The sequence below is a fragment of the Akebia trifoliata genome, chromosome 5, assembly GCF_017979445.1.
Source record: "Akebia trifoliata isolate Shusen 1 chromosome 5, ASM1797944v1, whole genome shotgun sequence".
Classification (NCBI taxonomy): Eukaryota; Viridiplantae; Streptophyta; class Magnoliopsida; order Ranunculales; family Lardizabalaceae; genus Akebia; species Akebia trifoliata.
Window position 1 is genome coordinate 24,271,481 of NC_141379.1, and position 20,378 is coordinate 24,291,858.

General features: G+C 37.4%; 1 protein-coding gene across 1 annotated transcript in view; it reads right to left on the reverse strand.

The window, feature by feature from the left end:
* The window catches only part of LOC147401716 (basal transcription factor complex subunit-like protein), a 43,604-nt gene that overhangs the window by 8,805 nt on the left and 14,421 nt on the right, over window positions 1–20,378 (reverse strand). Inside the window, exons 7-9 of the mRNA XM_086443078.1 lie at window positions 7,409–7,462; window positions 7,224–7,292; window positions 1,012–1,088 (exon numbers count right to left, since the gene is read on the reverse strand). Coding sequence (XP_086299204.1) covers window positions 1,012–1,088; window positions 7,224–7,292; window positions 7,409–7,462 — 200 coding nt within the window. The remainder of the gene's footprint in view (window positions 1–1,011; window positions 1,089–7,223; window positions 7,293–7,408; window positions 7,463–20,378) is intronic.

The window sequence follows — 20,378 nt, forward strand, 5'->3', positions numbered from 1 at the left end:
TGATGGACTTAGAAGTTTCAGATTCGGCTGATTTTTTGTGAGGATGATCTCCTCACCATAGAGATCATCCTCACCAAAAATCAGCTCAATCCGAAACTTTTATGCCGCATAGGACAAACGTGTTGGCTCCCGAACCTGACCCATATATATATATATATATCACTGCCAAAGTTTCCTGTTTTTTTTTTTTTTTTTTTTTTTTGGCTTGATGGGGTTAGTGGTTAACAGTTAACATTAGTATAAGAAGGGGGTTCAAGGGGTTTGAACCTAAGACCTTGGGAACAACCTCCACAAGGTCTTACCACTTAGCCAAAGTTTTGTCATATATGGGCGAAAAGTTTCAGAATGAGCTGATTTTTTGGGAGGATGATCTCTGTGGCAAGGAGACCATCCGCACAAAAAATCAGCCCATTCCGAAACTTCTAACCCCATGAAAAATGGTTACAAATTGACGCTCCACGATTCTTCAACTTATAAACTAGGGTTACAAATTTCAGAATGGGCTGATTTTTTGTGAGGATGGTCTCATCACCATAGAGATCATCCTCACAAAAAATCAGCCCATTTCAAAACTTTTAACCCACATAGGACAAGACACTTTGACTAGGTATTTGGTTAGGACTTTAGCAAAAGAACGCTACCCTCTATGTGTGTGTGTGTGTTTCAACTTATAAAAAGATTTAGTTTCCCTCCCTTATGTGGAATACTAATGCCGTGAGAGAAGGGAGAGGGGGTCCAAGATTTTAAAATTTTACTTAATGGATTAAAATGTGCAAATATTGGAATTAAATGTTAATATTTAATTTTACAAAGGAAGACGGCAAATTTAACCAAGCTTATTCTATGGAAAAAAATTATTTTAAGAGTCAAAATAGTGAGAAGCCTCAAGCATCTCGTTTTATAAAAGTATAGATGGGTGGCAGCAAGAAAGATAAAAATAATAAGACATATGATGCAAAACATAACAATATAAAAATGATCGAACAAATGTCTGGGAGAAGAGGCAGTTACGAAGCACGAAAGTCCACTCCTACTGGTTTAGGAAGTTGTAAAAAGCTACGAGACTGCAAATCAGTTGCAAATACAGTCTGCATATTACGAAAGATCATGTTAGCATCAAAACATTTAAGTCCAAACAAAAACAAAGACTCTTTTTATTATAGTAAACGACAGAATTTCTAGCAGAGGGTGGAAAATGAAGAGATTTGATACAAGGTTCAATGAAATATATAAAAAGTTAGGGATGAAAAAACAACTTGTCATGATAACTTATACAAAGATATGACAGATATATATAAGTAAACAAAATAAGCTATTGATTTGAAGCAATAAATATGTAATAAATGAAATGAAAAGATAACGAAAAAAATCATTTGATTTCACATAAAATGATGCAGGACGATGATGGAAGAAGATGAAAATAAGGGGGGTTAGGAAAATATGGTTTGGGATTGGGTAAAGGATTTGGGCTAGGATAGGGTAAACTCAAAAGGTAAAAAATGAAAAGTTTTGCAAGTATTGAATTTTTCAATAGAGTATAAGAAAGGGTTAAAATTTGTAGTATAAGGATCAAAGGTTAAGAAGGAAATATGAAAAAGATTAAGGTTTGAGGTTTGTAGGTTTCAAGAATTCAAGAATAAAAAATCAAGAAAACAATAAATAAATAAAATGGAAAAGATGCTAGAAAAGATAGTACCTTGAAATCACACAAAGGGCTTCTTGGAATCACACCAAGAATGATGGAGAACTCATTTCATTGAAAGAAACATTCTTTATTCATAAACTCTCCTAGTTAAAAAAAAAAATCCTAATACAATCTATATGTAAAAAAAATCTAAGAATTCTAATCAAACTAAAATACCAAATAAATTACTTAATTTTCGTAACTCTCTCTTTCCTAATTTTCCAACCCTTTTAAACTTAAATTAAAGACAAACTAAATTTATCGAACTACCCCTAAGTATTATACTATGACCATGGGCCACTAAACCATGAAAATAATCCCCAAAAACATAAAAATAAAACCCTAAAACAGATAACTAAATAAAAATAGCCTATTTTGAAACTTATATCCCTATCAAACATGGAAAACAAGTTCAAATCTTTTGGACCATCCATTTCATCATTGACTTTGAGTCCACTACTAGAAGTTTCAAAATAGGGCTGAATGTTTGTGAGGATGATATACATGGGACGAGGAGATCATCCTCATCGGAAATCGGCCCTGAACTCATCATGATATGGGACTAGGGCTGGCTACGGATCGGTTCGGTACCGGATTAGTACTCAACCAATACCTATCCGAAATTTTGAGCATATGATCCAAATCCGATCGGATCAATGAAAACATGAACCAAATCCAATCCGATCCGATCAAAGATTATATGCAACCTGAAACTGATCCGATCAGATCCTATCCCACAAGTGATATTCTTTAAAAAAAAAAAAAAAAAAAAAAAAGGGAAAGAAAATCAATTTTTGGAAAATAGGGTTTGGACTTTGGAGGAAGAAGATCAATGAAAATGCAGAGAGAGAGAGTACCTGGAGTCTAGAGATCCAACGTGATGATGCCAAGCCACAGACAAGATTGAACATGATGGGTTTAAACAGAGAAATAGATAAAATCATCCAAGTTAAATATGCCCACCAATCCCTTTTCGTCTAATCCACATGTTTCCCCTTTAAAGAGCTTAACCACCATAGAATGGGTGGTCTAACACAGCCATGAATGAGGTTGAAGTCTTGAAGATGATGGATTTTGACACCTAGGGTTTTGAGAGTTGATGTGGAAGATAATGGGTTTTAGGATTAGGTTTTTTTTTTTTTTGTTTCCTTTAACATAGAGATAGAGAGAGACAATAGAATGGGTGGTCTGGTGCATCCATGGATGAGGTGGAACATGATAGGTTTTAGCATTTAAGGTTTTGAGAGAAGCCATATGTGGAAGACAATGGGTTGTGTTTTATTTTTTTTATTTCTTTTGACATATATAGAGAGAGAAAGAGAGACAAGAGATACTAGGGTTTTTCTTTAAGTCTTTAATAATGATTGGATCGGAATTCTACCGGATCGGACCGATGCTAATCCGAATCCGATCCAAAAGTTATCAAGTTTTTTAAATGTAATTTGAATCCAATCCAAAAATCAAATATATGGATCTGAATCCTGTTTTTTCGGATCGGATCTGACTGGATGTTGGATAAAAATCAGATCATTACCAGCCCTATATTGGACCCACCCAGTCAAAAGCATGTCAGTACATAATTTTTCACATGCATGCATTGAGAGATTTGGCATCCAAGCGAGTAGGCACCCAAATTCGTAAAGTACTAACAAGTAATGAGGTTTAGAACTCATTAGCTCTTGCCTTCAGTTGGATTCATCTACTGAGCTAGAGCCCATTACACCAAGCGAAGCCAACTTAAATTTAGAAAAATAAGAACGATTACCAAACCACACAACACAAATCCTCAGTATGACCACTAAAACCATAATATGTGCACTTCATATTATTGTTAGTGCCTCTACGACCATTACAACTACCACGACCTCGACAGCCACCACCACAACCACTAGGATTACCACGTCCTCTACCACCACCATGGGGGCTGCTTGTGGTGAGAGCGAAGGAATCTTTACCAGTTGGGAATGAAGAACCCAAGGCCACAAATGAGGTAGGTGCAGCCCATACAATTAGAGAAAAGGCATTGGCAATTGTAAGTAAAGTTTCACTAGCCAATATTTGACCCTTTATAGGTTCAAATTCAGCATCCAATCCAGACAAAAATTTTGTTGATAAAAAATTCTTCACACTATTTTTTCTACTTCTAAACTGGTGGTGAGAGGTTGATACTTAACTCTTCCCAAAGTCCCCGAAGAGTGTTGTAATACTCACTAACACGCTTCCCTTTCTACTTTAGGGTAAAGATAAATTCCCATATCTCATAAATTCTGGAGACATTTCATTCATTAGAATGCATCTCTTTTACAAAATCCCAAATAGCCTTAGCTAAAGAACTAGCTCCATACTAGCCAAAACCCATCATAACCAAAGCATATTCACTCACCCAATCTTCATAAGATTCATCATCTGTGATTGGAGGATCAGAGGTGATATATTTTAATTTCTTCTTTGCGGTTAACGCAATCATCACGGAGGATGACTAATGAAGATAATTAGTGTCATTCAGTTTAACCGTTGTCACACAGGCACTAGTACCATCCCATGATCGTTTACCCTCACCAAAAGTAGTAGACTCCATAAGAAATAACTCGACTAACAAACTACAATTCGTCAAAATCGAAACCCGAAAAAAATTTGAAAACTTACTGGAGCACTAAACGAAAAAAAAAAAGTGGAGATAGGGAATAACCCCTATGAGTGGTGCGATTTGGGTAGGGATGCCTAGATGCGCGCGGTTGGGAAGAAAATCAAAAACCCAAAAATTTAGGTTTCGGTCTCTAAACTTTGAACTAGCTCTAATCGCGTTGAAACTTCAAACCTTCAACCAAACCTTAGATATACATCTAGGTTTGAAACAAAACACCAATAAACCCTAGAACACAAGATTTTGTTCATACCAAGATCAAAACCAAGTGAACAAACCAACAGGAAAAAAAATTGAAGAAAGGAAGAACCCTTAATCTCTATCTTAAATTAGCACTCTAATACCATGTAGAAATCTAGGTTAATAAAAAAGATGAGAGAAGAAGAAAAATAGAGAAGAAATTATGAAGAAAGGCCTCATCTCTCCCTATTTATACTAAATTTGATCAAAAGACCAATATGCCCTTTTTACAGTAATATAAATTCTTACACTCTACACATTTCTCACGATTGAAATGTCTAAATTGTCCTAACCACTCAAGCTCACCATTGTTATCCAAAAAAATTTGGATTTTCGGCTTCCCGAATAAGTTTTGGAGACTTCATTCTGATGAAAAGGATTTGAGAAGGAAGAAGAAGCCATTTTCAAGGGTTTTTTCAAGCATTTTGATGATGTATGTAATAAACTAGGATTTTTTCAATTGTTTTACTTCCTTTTTGGATGAAAATCAATCAAGGATGATTCTTTTAGTTTGAAATCATCTACACAAGTCGTTATGCCAAGTTTGAAGTCGATCTTTCCATGTATTTTAGTTGAGCAAACTTGAAAAAATAAAAACGGGTCAATTTCACAGCATTAAGGTTGACAACTCACCAGTTTTAATTATTATCAAACTCAACAATAACTATTGTAGACCTTGACAATAAAAATATTGAAAACTCAAAAAAAAAAATTGTCGACCTTGACGCTGTAAAACCAACCCATTTTCATTTTTTCGAATTTTTCCAGCTAAAATACATGGAAAGATCGACTTAAAACCTCACATAATGACTTGTGTAGATGATTTCAAACCATAAGAACCATCCTTGATCAATTCATCCAAAAACAACGTAAAACAATTGAAAAATCCTAGTTTTTTACATACATCTTCAAAATGCTTGAAAAAAAAAAAAAAAAAAACCCCTTAAAAATGACTTCTTCTTTCTCAAATCCTTTTCATCGGAATGGAGCCTATAAAACTCAATCTAGGTGCCAGAAATCCAATTTTTTTAGACGAAAATGGTGAGTTTGAATGGTTTGGGAAATTTTGACATTTTAATCATGAGAAATGTCTAGTGAGGTTTAGGAACTGTTTTGAAAAGAGGGATTTACTAAATGGCCTATTTTGATAACCCGCAAAAGTCAATGGGCTAAATTGAAAGAAAAGTTAGCACCAAGGACTATTAACTAATTTTCCTATATTAAAAAAAACCCTAAAAAGCCTCTACCAGTACCGACTACCCAACAACCGAATTACTAACTCTGTCCCATCTTACTAGGAAACCCTTGAACACCTCCTTAAAAACTTTTTCCAAAAAAAAAAAAAAAACAGGACAAGATTGAAAGGACAATGTCTTGAATGGGGAGCTCTTTCCCTTTCAAAAATGCGCCTGTTTCGCTCTTCAAAATAACCCAACAAATAGCAAATGGCACAAAACTCCTTAAAATCCGCTTTGCCTCACTAAAGGGGATGCCCTGATATAACCAAGACTCCTACAAGCAGCAAGAACTGATTTAGGGAAGCAGCCCACTTTACCGAACACAGCAAGAAAATGATCTCAAATCTATTTTGCCATGCGACACTATAGATGGACATGGCTTGGCGATTCCCGAATTTTCTTTACACACAGCAGAAGTTGGGGAGCACAAGACACTTTTTTATTACTTATTAGTCTAGGTGATATACTGGCTTCCAAACAGACTTTGCTACCTCTCTTCCGGACCCTTTGCTTTTGGTGCGTCTTTATCTGTGTTTTATGCTACCTCTGCCTTTCGACTGCCTACTTTTGCATTGCATGCATCTGATAGAGCTGGAAATGGTTCAAATGCTAGCTTTTCTGCAGCTGTTATGCTACGATATTATCTTCAAGAAATTTTTAAGGTTACTACCATATTACTCTTTTTTCCATATGAATTGAATCAACGTGGTCTACCTCGGATGCCGATGCCATGCAAGTGTCGAATGTTTATTAGAGTGGTAGGGAATTGGCCATCCTAGAGTGATACGTAATGAACTAGGTAATGACTTGAGTGTACACATACCCTAGCGGCTTCTAAGAGTTATCTTCACTCTTGAGAGGTAACAGCAGCAGCATTTTAACTACAGACATGCTATCTCTGATTATGATGAAAATCACAGAATCATTGAAATTATTAAATATCAAATGCTTCACTTTATTAATCAGGATAAGTAACCATTTTTTTATTGCATAATCTAGACATGTGAGCAAAGGTACTAATTCATGACTTTGGTTAGCTCAGTTCTTACGTAGTTCAGTCTGAAAAGCAAACAATGAATACGTTGAAGTAGATAAGAATGGATAAATCTGTTATGAAGTGTGAATCTGTGAGAGCATGAATCAGCCAAGGTCTAGCCCCAAACCAGAAATTCATGACAAAGGATTCAGGCGAGGCCGCTCAAAAAAAAAAAAAAAAAGAATATGGCTTCTAAAGACGCTATAATCAATTTATATGACTTCTATGACAGAAAAATTGAAGATAAATAATTCAAATATTTCAAATTCAGTACAGATTTTGCATTTTGTTTGACATAGTCAAATAGTGCCAATAATATTAATGAAGTTAAAAAATTGACTCAATTTGCAGCACAAGAAGCTTAAAATTTCAAAAGCTTACTGAAAGATATTGAAAAAGCCCATCCAGTTGTTGGGCCTTCAGATAAACACCACCTGTTATGTAAGAAGCCTGTCAAACACCCACCAGAAGTTGTCAGTGAAATTAATAGAGCAGACATGGTAATAGACAAATAGTACAGCAGAAGTTCAACATGACTTCATTAAAAAATAGTAAAACCCTTAAACCTGCTGCAGGAAGGCAGAGTGTTGAGCTCCTATAATACACGAATCTATAGGAACCTGCAGATTAAAGGAACGGAAAATTAAGTTGTAAGTACAACATGAACTAAAATGATACTAGCAATCAAAAGAGATGTTGACAAACAACCATAATATTTTAGTTTTTTAGATAAATACAAACTACCATAAATTTCTTTCCATTTATTGAAATGAGATGAGTACAAAACAATTAACTAGAACGAAAGGATTATAATTATGTCAAAATGCCAACCTCAAAACTAAGAAATCTGTCAGTTAACTTTTTAAGTAGTAGCAGTTGATATATCATTGAAACACATAAAAATGTCAAAACATATTAATGATCATATAGATTATGAAGTATTTTTTGAAGGTTGTAGATTGGGATGTAGATTTCAAATCTACAGTTTGAAAGAATTTGAATAGGTTTCTTGTGGGCCAAGAAGGGCTTAGTTAGGTGCTTGTTGATTTTGGGAAAGGTTTTAGGGTATTTGGTTGGGGGTTATATAGAGGTTTGGGATAATCTAAAATAAAAAATAAATTGAGAAGATGAGAAGATGACGAAAATAAATTGAGAAGATGAGAAGATGACGAAAGAGAAGAAGATAGATAATACATTGGCCTCACAAGAAGAATGGTATCAAACCATGATCCAAAATCTAGAGAATATCTAAAGAGAGTTGTACAAATAATAAATTCCATTAACTAATAAAAACCAATTACAAAGCAATATATATATATAGGCTCTCTCATATAAGACTCAAAGCCTTAATTCTGACATGACTTAACATTGACATTTTTTACCCTAAGAAGCTAATCCAGTGTAAAACTGATACCATATCAGTACTTTGGTCATAACTCTCTAAAAACTCATTGGAATCGCAAAATCTTGAGCTCATTGAATAAGATACTCAATAACCTTTCAAATGACACAAAAAACAACCTATTACGAGAAATTTTGACCCCTCAAAATAATCGTTAGGGAAAAGTGACATAACTAATAGACTCATATATGACTCCTAAAATAATCAAAAGACCTAAGAACTAAAAATAACTAACCTAAAATTAATCCTACTATAATAAAAATGATAAAAAATAATTCTAGGCCCAAACAAGTCAAAACCTAAACAATTGCAAAATTTCCATTGGAATCTGCGCTTGTTGGCTCAATTTTGATGTAGGAGTAAGAGTCATTTGCTGTTATTAAGGGTAGTTTAGAGTCATTTGCTGTTATTAAGGGTAGTTTGCTACTGATTTGTTAGTTGTTGTTTTGAGCACTTTCAAGTTGTTACTGATTTGTTAGTTGTTATTCTGTTTTGGATATTTTTGTTGGTTGCATAACAGATTTGGGAGGATTGTAATGGCTATAAATATAGCTGGAAAGAATGAGAATGTAATGAAGATTATTCCCCATTTCCTTTTGTGAGTTTGAGTGACATCTTCTCTGTTTTAAGGGTTGGATTCGAAGTGATCTTCCCCTTCTGGTTGTATTTGTCCAGAAATTACAGGTCATCTTCATCAATTGGTATCAGAGCAAGGTTTGCCTTGGTTCAAGATGGCTGGAACTGATGGAGATGGTCGCCGCACCAACGACGAAGAGCGTGGTGTGCAGGCCCTTTGGGCAGCGATTGCAAATCTTGAGCAGAGGATCGATTCGCGATTTGAGGATTTCGTGCAAGAAATCCGTCAAGCTCTGCGAGATGGCAACGTATCAGGAACTGATCCAGGCGCTAACCATAATGATGAGCGAGATATGGCTCGCAATCATTTGGGTGGTGTTCAGAATCAGCGACGACGACATCAGAATCGAGATCACATAGCTCATGGTGGTTACGATGGTTCTGAAGATGATGAAACTTATCGCGATCATCATAGAGTGGTCGATTCGGAAAGTGAAGAAGAGATAGTAGATCGGGGCATGAGAAATCGGCGTTTTGATCGTAATCAGAGGAATTATCGAGGTAATGAAGTCTCTAATTACAGGATGAAAATGGATATTCCTAGCTTTGATGGCCATTTGAATATTGAGGAATTTTTGGATTGGATTCGGGCTGTAGAGAATTTTTTTGATTGTTTGGAAATTCCTGAGGAAAGGCAGGTCAAATTTGTTGTGTATCGATTGAAAGGTGGTGCTTCTGCCTGGTGGGATCAACTTCTGAATCAACGCCGACGTGAGGGTAAACAACCCATTCGAACTTGGCCTCGGATGAAGCAGTTGTTGAGGTCGCGATTCTTACCAGATGATCATGAACAGATACTTTTCCAAAAGTACCAATCGTGCAAACAAGGGGGGAGGAGTATTTCTGATTATGTGGAGGAGTTTTACAGGTTGAATGCTAGGCTTGAATTGAAGGAGACAGATAACCAGCTGGTTTCAAGGTTTATTGGAGGACTTCAAGAGAGGTACCGAGAACAATTGAGTCTGCAGCCACTCTCGAAATTGTCTCAAGCTATCAATCTTGCTATGAAATTGGAGAGTAACTTTGCAAGAAACAAAGGTTCTTCCAGTCGCAGGTTTCAATCTGAATCTTTGGGTGAGAAGCAGCGAGCCCCCGATCCAGGAGTTGGCTCTAATTCTCAGATAAAACATCAGGGAGATACCTCATCTGCCCCATTCAAATCCTCAAACAGACTGCCTTCAATCCAAAATCGACCCAATCCGTATGCTAAACCAATGCCAGGGAGATGCTACCGTTGCAACCAACCTGGACATCGCTCCAATGATTGTCCTCAACGGGCCCATCAAGCTAATCTGGTGGAGGAGAACAGCGGGTCAGAGAATGAGTATCTTGTGGAGGAGTATGATGATGGTGAACGAGATACTGAGTTTGTAGCTGGAGATGTGGGAGACCATGTAACCTGCATAATTCAGAACCTGCTCTTGACTCCTAGGGTACCATTAGCAACTCAGCGAAATGCCATATTCAGGACTAGGTGCACAATTAATAAAAGGGTGTGTGAGGTTATCATAGACAGTGGAAGCACAGAGAACATTGTCTCTAGGGCCTTGGTGAAGACCTTGGAGCTACAAACAGAAGCTCATCCTAATCCTTATCGAATTGGGTGGATTAAGAAGGGGACTGAATCTAAAGTTAATGAGTTTTGCAAGCTAACATTCTCGATTGGAAAACACTACAAAGATGAGTTGCATTGTGATGTAGTAGACATGGATGCTTGCCATGTTTTATTGGGAAGGCCATGGCAATATGACAGGGATGTTATTCACAAAGGGAAGACCAATACTTACTATTTTCAGTGGAAAGGAAAACGAATTGCCTTATTGCCACTTGATTTTAAGAATGAGCCACCTAAGAAAGAAAGCAAGCTAGTCACTGTTTCAGGAAACCAATTTCAGCTAGATGTGAAGAAGTCAAAGACACTCTTGGTCTTGGTGATGCAAGAACAAGCTGCTGAAAATCCTCTGATTCCTAAAGAGATTCAAACATTACTTTCCGAGTTTGTAGATGTTGTTCCTGCAGAGCTACCGAACCAGCTACCTCCTTTGCGTCACATCCAACATCAGATTGACTTGCTGCCTGGTGCTAGTCTTCCCAATCTTCCTCATTATAGGATGAGCCCAAAGGAGCATGAAATCTTACAAGAACAAGTAGATGAGTTGCTGCGGAAACAACTCATACGGGTTAGTTTGAGTCCTTGTGCTGTACCAGCATTGTTAGTTCCAAAGAAAGATGGGACTTGGCGGATGTGTGTGGATAGTCGAGCCATAAACAAGATTACCGTGAAATATCGCTTCCCTATTCCTCGGCTGGAGGACATGCTAGACAAGTTAGATGGGGCACAAGTCTTTTCAAGGATGGATTTGAGAAGCGGTTACCATCAAATTCGAGTTAGGCAGGGAGATGAATGGAAGACTGCATTCAAGACTCGTGAAGGGCTTTATGAGTGGATGGTAATGCCCTTCGGTCTCAGTAATGCACCTGCTACTTTTATGCGGTTGATGAATGAAGTACTCAAGCCATTTATTGGAAAATTTGCTGTTGTTTATTTTGACGACATCCTAGTATATAGCCGGAATACTGAGGATCACCTTGGTCACCTGAGATTAATTTTGCAGGCTCTTAGAGAAAACAAGTTGTTCCTCAACTTAAAGAAGTGTGACTTTTTAGCTAGTCAGCTCTTGTTTCTTGGTTTTGTAGTCAGTGCTGAAGGAATTAAAGCAGATGAAAGGAAAGTACAGGCTATCAAGGAATGGCCAGAACCCAAGTCAGTTCATGAAGTGAGGAGTTTTCATGGTCTTGCCACCTTCTATCGTCGTTTCATTAAGCATTTCAGCACCATTGTAGCCCCTTTGACAGATTGTATGAAACAAGGGAGGTTCAAGTGGAGTACGGAACAGCGAAAAAGTTTTGAACTCATCAAAGAAAAGCTCACAGCAGCTCCTATATTAGCTCTACCAAACTTTAGTAAGGTTTTTGAAGTTGAAACCGACGCTTCTATGACAGGGATTGGCGCTGTACTGTCTCAAGAGGGTCGTCCATTGGAGTTTTTTAGTGAGAAGCTCAATGATGCAAGGCAGAAATGGACAACATATGAGCAGGAGTTGTATGCCATTATCCGAGCATTGCAGCATTGGGAGCATTATCTAATTCACAACGAATTTGTCTTACATTGTGATCATCAGGCGCTGAAGTTTATGAATACGCAGAAAACCCTTAGTCGAATGCATGCTCGATGGGTTCTTTTTCTTCAGAAATTCACCTTTGTTTTTAAGCATAGGGCTGGATTTCAAAACAAGGTTGCAGATGCCTTGAGTCGTAGAAGTTACTTGCTGACTACTCTGCATACAGAGGTAATTGGTTTTGATTACTTGAAAGGGTTATATTCTGATGATATGGATTTTGGGGATGTCTGGAAGAGTTGTTTGGAGAAAGAAAACAGTGGCGACTATAACATTCATGAAGGGTATTTGTTTAGAGGTAATAGACTTTGTGTACCTCGATCATCTTTACGAGAGCAATTAATAAGGGAAGCTCATGCGTGTGGTCTCTCAGCACACACTGGCAGGGATAAGACTATAGAAATGGTTGAGGACAAATTTTTCTGGCCACATATGCGGAAAGAAATAAGTCGCTTTGTCGAACGATGTGGGATATGTCAAAGTGCGAAGGGCAGAACACAGAACACTGGGTTGTACTCTCCTCTGCCCGTACCGAAGAATATATGGGAAGATTTATCTATGGATTTTATTCTTGGCTTACCAAGGACCCAACGAGGAGTAGATTCAGTTTTCGTCGTTGTTGATAGATTTTCCAAGATGGCACATTTTGTTCCATGCAAGAAGACTGCTGATGCAAGTAATATAGCCAATCTGTTTTTCCGGGAAATAGTAAAATTACATGGCATACCTCGCACAATCACCTCTGATCGTGATGTGAAGTTTGTAAGTCATTTCTGGAAGATTCTTTGGAAGCGTTTTGATACTACTCTTCAATTTAGCAGCGCTTATCACCCTCAGACTGACGGCCAAACGGAGGTAGTGAACAGAACTCTGGGAACGATGATTCGATGTATTGCTGGAGACAAGCCCCAGCAGTGGGATATTGCACTTCCTCAGGCTGAGTTTGCCTATAATAGCATGGTTAACAGGTCTACAGGTAAGACTCCGTTCGCTGTAGTATATACCAAAGTTCCAAACCATACAGTTGATCTTATCACTCTTCCAAAGCCAAAGAGCAAGACAGCTGCTGCGTTAGCTGATCAGATTATCCAAGTGCATAAGGAGGTCAAGCAGCGACTTGAAGACGCTAATGCTAGTTACAAGGCTCGGGCAGATATGCATCGTCGTGTAAAGATTTTTGCTGAGGGGGATTTGGTGATGCTTCACTTGCGCAAAGAGCGGTTTCCAGTTGGGACTTACAACAAGCTGAAAGCAAAGAAGATAGGGCCTTTCCGGATTAAGTATAAAATTAGTGACAATGCCTATGTTATCGACTTGCCCCACGACTTACAGATTTCTTCAACTTTCAATGTTGCTGATATCTATGAGTATTACCCACCAGATGGAGCTCCTACTGTGTCTGTGAACTCTGAGACGAGTTCTTTTGAAGATGGAGGGAATTGATGTAGGAGTAAGAGTCATTTGCTGTTATTAAGGGTAGTTTGCTACTGATTTGTTAGTTGTTGTTTTGAGCACTTTCAAGTTGTTACTGATTTGTTAGTTGTTATTCTGTTTTGGATATTTTTGTTGGTTGCATAACAGATTTGGGAGGATTGTAATGGCTATAAATATAGCTGGAAAGAATGAGAATGTAATGAAGATTATTCCCCATTTCCTTTTGTGAGTTTGAGTGACATCTTCTCTGTTTTAAGGGTTGGATTCGAAGTGATCTTCCCCTTCTGGTTGTATTTGTCCAGAAATTACAGGTCATCTTCATCAAATTTGCATCATGCATTATTCTCCGTTGTTCGGAGAAAACTCGTCCCTCCCTTTCGCGGTTTGTTGGGGGTTGTGGTTGGAAAGGAATGGAAGACTCTTCAAAGGTGTGGAGTCTTTAAGCTAGGATTTATGGATTAGTGTTTTGGGGCTTTTGTTTTTTGGGTGCAAGCTTTGTCAAGGGTTAATTTTTTGAAGACTTCATTTTTAGATGGGACTCTATTTGTATGCTTTACATGCTTTCTTGTTTTCCTTTAATTGGTCATCTAGACCTCCTTTTGTATCTTTTCTTTGTGGCAATAAATTCATACTTATAAAAAAAAGGGATATCTTATCTAAGCACAAGCCTCCATTGTATCTGTCTAAGATGATTAAGTCGGTGTGAGGTATTAATAATACAACTACATCATGGACATGAGTTGCAGATGTCTCCAAAAGATCTTATTTAGGTTCTTATGATGTGTTGTCTACTTCATGATCTTTTTCATGTACTAGTTCTAGAATTGTAGGCACACCATCTTCGAAAGTTAATGTCTCATCTGTCTTTATATCAATCTACTCTTGGACTGATGATACCACAGGAATTAAATTCCACGAATATACCTAGAGTAGATATTGTCTACCTGAAGTATCACGTAAAAGATTATGCTCCGCATCAAACATAACTTGTACATGTAAGATACAAGTCCGTTCCAACACGATATGACATTCTTTTAAAGGGACAACCTTGCACTTAATACCATGGATAAACTTTAATTGATGGAATTGAACGATGTAACCCCCATTATGATATCCATAATACGCCTGATCTTTAACGTTTTGTAGGATTTTTCAATAAGATGTGAAAACTAAGTTATTCTCATAATCATCACTACACAATACCTTGAATGACTTCTCGGAAGGTAAGACAAAGTTGGTCTTGACTTCCAATACCATCTTTAAGCATCAATCTATTCTACGTTTAGCTCTGATACCAAAAATTGATATAGGACAACCTAAATTTGTCTGATTCTGTTAATTCTACTTTGGAAATAGTAGTGGAAAGGCTAACTAGGTGGTGAAAAGAAAAAAAAATTATATAAAGGAGTTTCAAGAATGGTCTCACACCATGATCCAAATCTGGAAAATATCCCAAGAAGAGTGATATAAAAAAACAAACACAAACACAAACACAATTACGAGCTACTCATAAGGTTACACATCCAATCCCACCTCCCCAAAAGGTCTTCAAAGTAAATCCCTCTCGCTTCAATGAACACCAAGCTCCAATGAAACAGAAGATCTAGAATATCAATGATCACCTCACGAACTTCATGCTCCTAATTCTTGAAAATCCTTCCATTTCTTTCATGCCACAATCCCCAACAAATGGCATAGGGAAGAATGGACCACAACTGCCTCTTAAACGCTACAAAACCCATTCCCCATTGGGACCAACCCTTGAGAACAATCCTAATAGACCGAGGCATGCACCTCGACAATCTGAATAAGAAAAAGAAGTGGGGCAAAACCCCGAAAGCATACTCCCAATGAAGAAAAATATGGTTCACAGATTCCCCATCCAACTTACATAGGCTACAAAAATTTACCGTAAGAGATTGTCCAAGGTTAACAACTTTCCATGAACTCCCACCCAATAAAGAAAGCAATTTTGGATGGGACCAATGCTCCCCATACCCCCTTGAAAAGGAAAAGTCCCTGAAAGATTTAATAAATTAAGGTATAGAGATCTAACAGAGAAAGCACCATTTTTCTAACCTCCAAACACGAACATCCTCGCCTTCGAAATAATCTGCCAAGATTTCAAGAGTTCTCAAAAGTCCGGATTCATCCTCCATCTCCCAATCATTAATCAATATTCTAAAACCCAAATCCCATGATGCTCCTCCAAAAACTCGGCCATACTCCTTTTTTTCAAAGAAATTGAAAACAAACCCGAAAAATGAACTTTGAGACTTTCGTTGAGCACCACACATCCTCCCAACAGTAAACCGAAGAGTTGTTCTCAACAGTTAAATAAGTATTACCTTGTAAAAAGGGAAGAATATGTTGAATACCTATTCAAATACCGCAATCATAAGAAACTCTCACCATTCCACTCTCCCAAACAAAACCTTTCTCGCCAAAATTCGTCACAATCACCTTTCTCTAAGGGCTATTCTTCTCACAACCAAACCTCCATAGCCACTTCCCAAGAAGCACCTAATTCATAACCCTAAGATTTTTTTATCTCTAAATCCTCATTCTTCTCAGACCAGCAAATGCATTTCCAACTAACTATATGGAATTTCCTCTTCCTCCGTATCATGCGATAAGAAATCCTTGTACAACTTGCTCAACTTTGCCTCCACACTGCCGAGCATTGTAAAAAGAGACAAAAAGTACATCAGGATGCTATAGAAAGTACTTTTTATCCACATTAATTTACCCCCTTTCGACAAATAACGAGCTTTCCACGAAGACACCCTCCTTCCAACTCTTTCAAGAACCATGTCCCACATCGACTTACTATGGTAAGAAGTCCCCCAACAGCAAACCTAAATAAGACGAAGGAAGAACACCTGCCTCACAACCCAAATTAATTCCGAGGAAGTCTAAGTTCTCAACTTCTCCTATGGCAAAAATCTCGTTTTTTTCTAGAATTTAGTGGAATTCCTAAGAAGGCTTCAAAGCAAACCAAAATACCACTCAAAACCTGAATTTGCTTAATGGAAGCATCCAACAAGAACAAAGTGTCATCAGCAAATTGAAGATAAGGCACCATCGGACTCTTTTTAGAGATCTTAAACCCCGGGATATCCCCATTTACCACTGCTTTAGAAACCATCTTACCCAAAGCTTCGGCTACAATAATAAAGAGGAAAGGAGACCAAGGATCCCCTTGTCTTAAACCCCTCAAACTCTTGAAAAAGCCCGTAGGAGAACCATTTACCAAGATGGAAAAAGGAAGGGGTTGAGACACACTTCATCACCCAACTAATCCAAAGATGCAAAAAACCCAAACGAGCCAACAAATACCTTAAACTATTCCAACTAACATGATCATATGCCTTCTCAAGATCCACCTTACACACCACCCCTAGAACCCGAGATCTCAGTCTAGAATCCATACACTCATTAGCTATCAAGACGCCATCCAGAATTTGTTTCCCCCTCACAAACGCCCCTGGAGCAGAGCTAATGATATTATCCATAACCCCCCCTTTAACCTTGTAGCCAAAACTTTAGAAATAATTTTGTATGTGGCACTAAAAAGGCTAATTGGTCTAAAATCTGAAATATCCTCACCCCTTCTTTGGGATAAAAGCAACAAAAGTGTTATTTGCTCCTGAATCAAGGACCCCATTGTGATAAAAATCAGCCAGAACCACCATTAAATCCATCTTAACTACTCGCCAACACACTTTGAAGAACCCCATTGAAAATCCATCTGGACCTGGAGCTTTATCCGAATTCATCTCTCTTTTTTTTTTTTTTTTTTTTTTTTTTTTGAAAAGTAAAAAAAAAAAAAAAAAACCTCTTTGATAATCTTGAAAACCTCGTCCTCCTTGAATGGTCTCTCTAGGGACAAACGCTGGTCCTCAGAAATGTATCAAAAGATAAGCCATCTAGGAGAGGCCTACATAAGTACTCTTTTGAATACAAATTCTTGTAAAAGCCCACTATTTCTTCTCTAAATTCCTCCTCATTCAACCACACCTCATTAATCTTCACCTTCTTTATAAAATTCACCATGTTATGAATTAGCCATCTTATGAAAAAAAAAATCGAATTTTGATCACCCTCGTTCAACCACTTTACTCGAGATTTCTGTCTCCAACACACCGCTTCTTTGACACAAACCTCTCGAAAACTTGCTTTCAAATTAACTCTGATATCTTTCTCATGAACGGACAAACCCAGACCTTCCTCTTTCAAATCAAGCGCATCTAATTACCGAAGGATGATATTTTTCTTCAACTCAATCCTACCAAAAGTTTCTAAATTCCACACCTTCAATCTTTCCTTTAGTGCCTTTTGCTTCAATCTAAACACAACACCCGACCTTCCATGAAAAAAAATCACTCCACCAACCTTGAATGAAATCCGCAAACCCTTCTTCCCTAAGCCACATCTTTTCAAACCAAAAAGGAATGGATTTCTCGGGATACCCAACGATAAAGAAATTGGACAATGATCTGAGCACAAGTTTGGAATTATTTCTTGAGCCAACAACTCGAAGAGATCCTCCCAATCACTAGAAACTATAACTCTATCCAATCTACTTAAAATTGGACTATCTTGATTATATGACCACATGTAAGTCTTCTAACACAACGGAATCTCAACCAACAAAATTTTGTTCATAATATCCTCAAACTTTCTCATCTTGGAACACATGCGAACACCACCCTACGTTTTAAACAAAAATCTAATAACATTAAAATCTCCTCCCAAACACCAAGGTTTCCCCCAAAACGAATCAACATCCTCAAACTCTTCCCAAAACTGAGTCCAGTCTGCATCTGAAAACACCTACTCATCTCCGCCATCCACACAAGACTGAAGCTGAAAAAGCACCCAACAAAAACTATTTTGCCATAATAAATCTCACATTCCACATCACAATAATACCACCAACAGCCCGAACCGCTGGCACACAACACCACTTAACGAACCTAGAACCCCAAATCTCCGCAATAATTCTATCATTCACCACTTCCAACTTGGACTAGTGCAAAGATACTAAATGCGGCTATGCAGAAACGATAATGGACTTCATAGTCACTCTCTTAGAACAATCATTCAAGCCTCTTTACATTCCAAATCAAAAATTTATGTTGCACTAATAACACTTGATACACGCCTACTTCTTTTACTAGAAACCAATTTCAAACCTGATGGGCAAGCCTACTCCAATTTTATACCCTCCCTAGCCAATCTTGATTTCTTCTTAGTCAACCCCTTAGTAGCTAGACTTACAATTGGGCGGTGGACAGGATTCGAATTAACAGAGTCGGAAGAGGCAACTTCCCAACAACTACTAGACAAAATATAGAGGGACTATCCTCCACAACCGTAGGATTGGACTCACTAGCTACATCCATCTTACTCTGAAAGCAAATAGGGCACTTGGCAATTAAAGCTTGACTGCCAAGAACCACCTCCAAAAGGGCATTCGCTGCTTTTCCTATCTTGGAGATCCTTAAGCCTACAAATAAACCCAAATCCAAATCCCACCCAACATCCAATCCAAAATTTCACTGATGAGATCTCTATCCAAAGCCACAACCCTTATCCTAATATGACTTAAATATTAACACTTTTAACCTTGAAAAGCTAATCCGGTGTAAAATTGATACCTAGTCAGTAATTTGATCATAACTCTCAAAATTCATCACATTAGCAAAATCTTGAGACTCTTTGGATATGTAACTCAATAACCTTTCAAATGAAACAAAAATCAACCTAATTCGATAAGTTTTGACTCCTCAAAATAAGGCCTAAAGAAAAAAGAAGTGAAAAGTACATAAACTCAAATCAAACACCTAAAACAACTCAACCAAAAATAACTAATCTAAAATAATCCCCACAAAACAAAAGTGATCAAAATAAATCTAGATCCAAACAAATGAAAACCTAAATAATTACAACATTTTTATTGGAATCCGTAACTATTGGCTTGATTTGTGTCTCACATTAATAAGGATCCTGAATAGAATTAGAATAGACAATCATCTCATTTCTTGAAATTGGATTATTGTTTGTGCAATGTATAAAGCAAGTGGCTAATCGATGAATCATTATTCCCTTCGTCATTGTCTGGATTATAGCATTCAAAGAGCTTTCTTTCAATAGTTTGAGATCCATTGAGTCATGGAAAGGTCAGTCTAGGTTTTGATAAGTAGTTGGAATTAGATACCCTTTTCGTCTAGGTGTCATCTATTATGGAGATTTATCCCCTTCAAGGTGTTTCGAAATTTGGAAGAAAAAGAACAATGGGGTGTCTAAAGGGCTGGAGACAAATCCTCAAGCAATTATTATTTCCGTTAAAGGCCTTCCATCCCAATGGGCATCAACATGCAAGGATGTCAAGGGGGTATTCTTTGAGGATTTTTTCCAGATGGGATTTACTTGTCCATGAGGAGGCTTAGTTTTCTTTGGTTTATAGGAGGCTTAGTTTTCTACCCCTTGTGTTGTACATATTTTCATATTTTGTTGCTTTCTTCATCATCTTTACTAGGTGCTCTTCGAGATCTCCTCTCTTCTTCTTGGGTAATTTTTTCATTTTCAGTCAAATAATTGTAAACTTAGAGAGAGAGGGAGAGAGAAGATCAATAATAAAGATGTTACACATTGTTCCTAAGATTAAGTCCTTTCTTGTTTGGGTCAATTTATTTTGATACATTTGGAAAGTCGAGAGAGAAGGTCCACAAATTCATGAATCATGATGTCTGTGTTTCATTGAAGCATAGGTAGTAAAAATGTACAAAGTAGGTTGGGACCCTTGTTTTTGGGAAGTTTGTCTTAATGCCATTTGCAAAATGAAGTGTTTCCAACATGCACCCACTGAATAGCATTTTA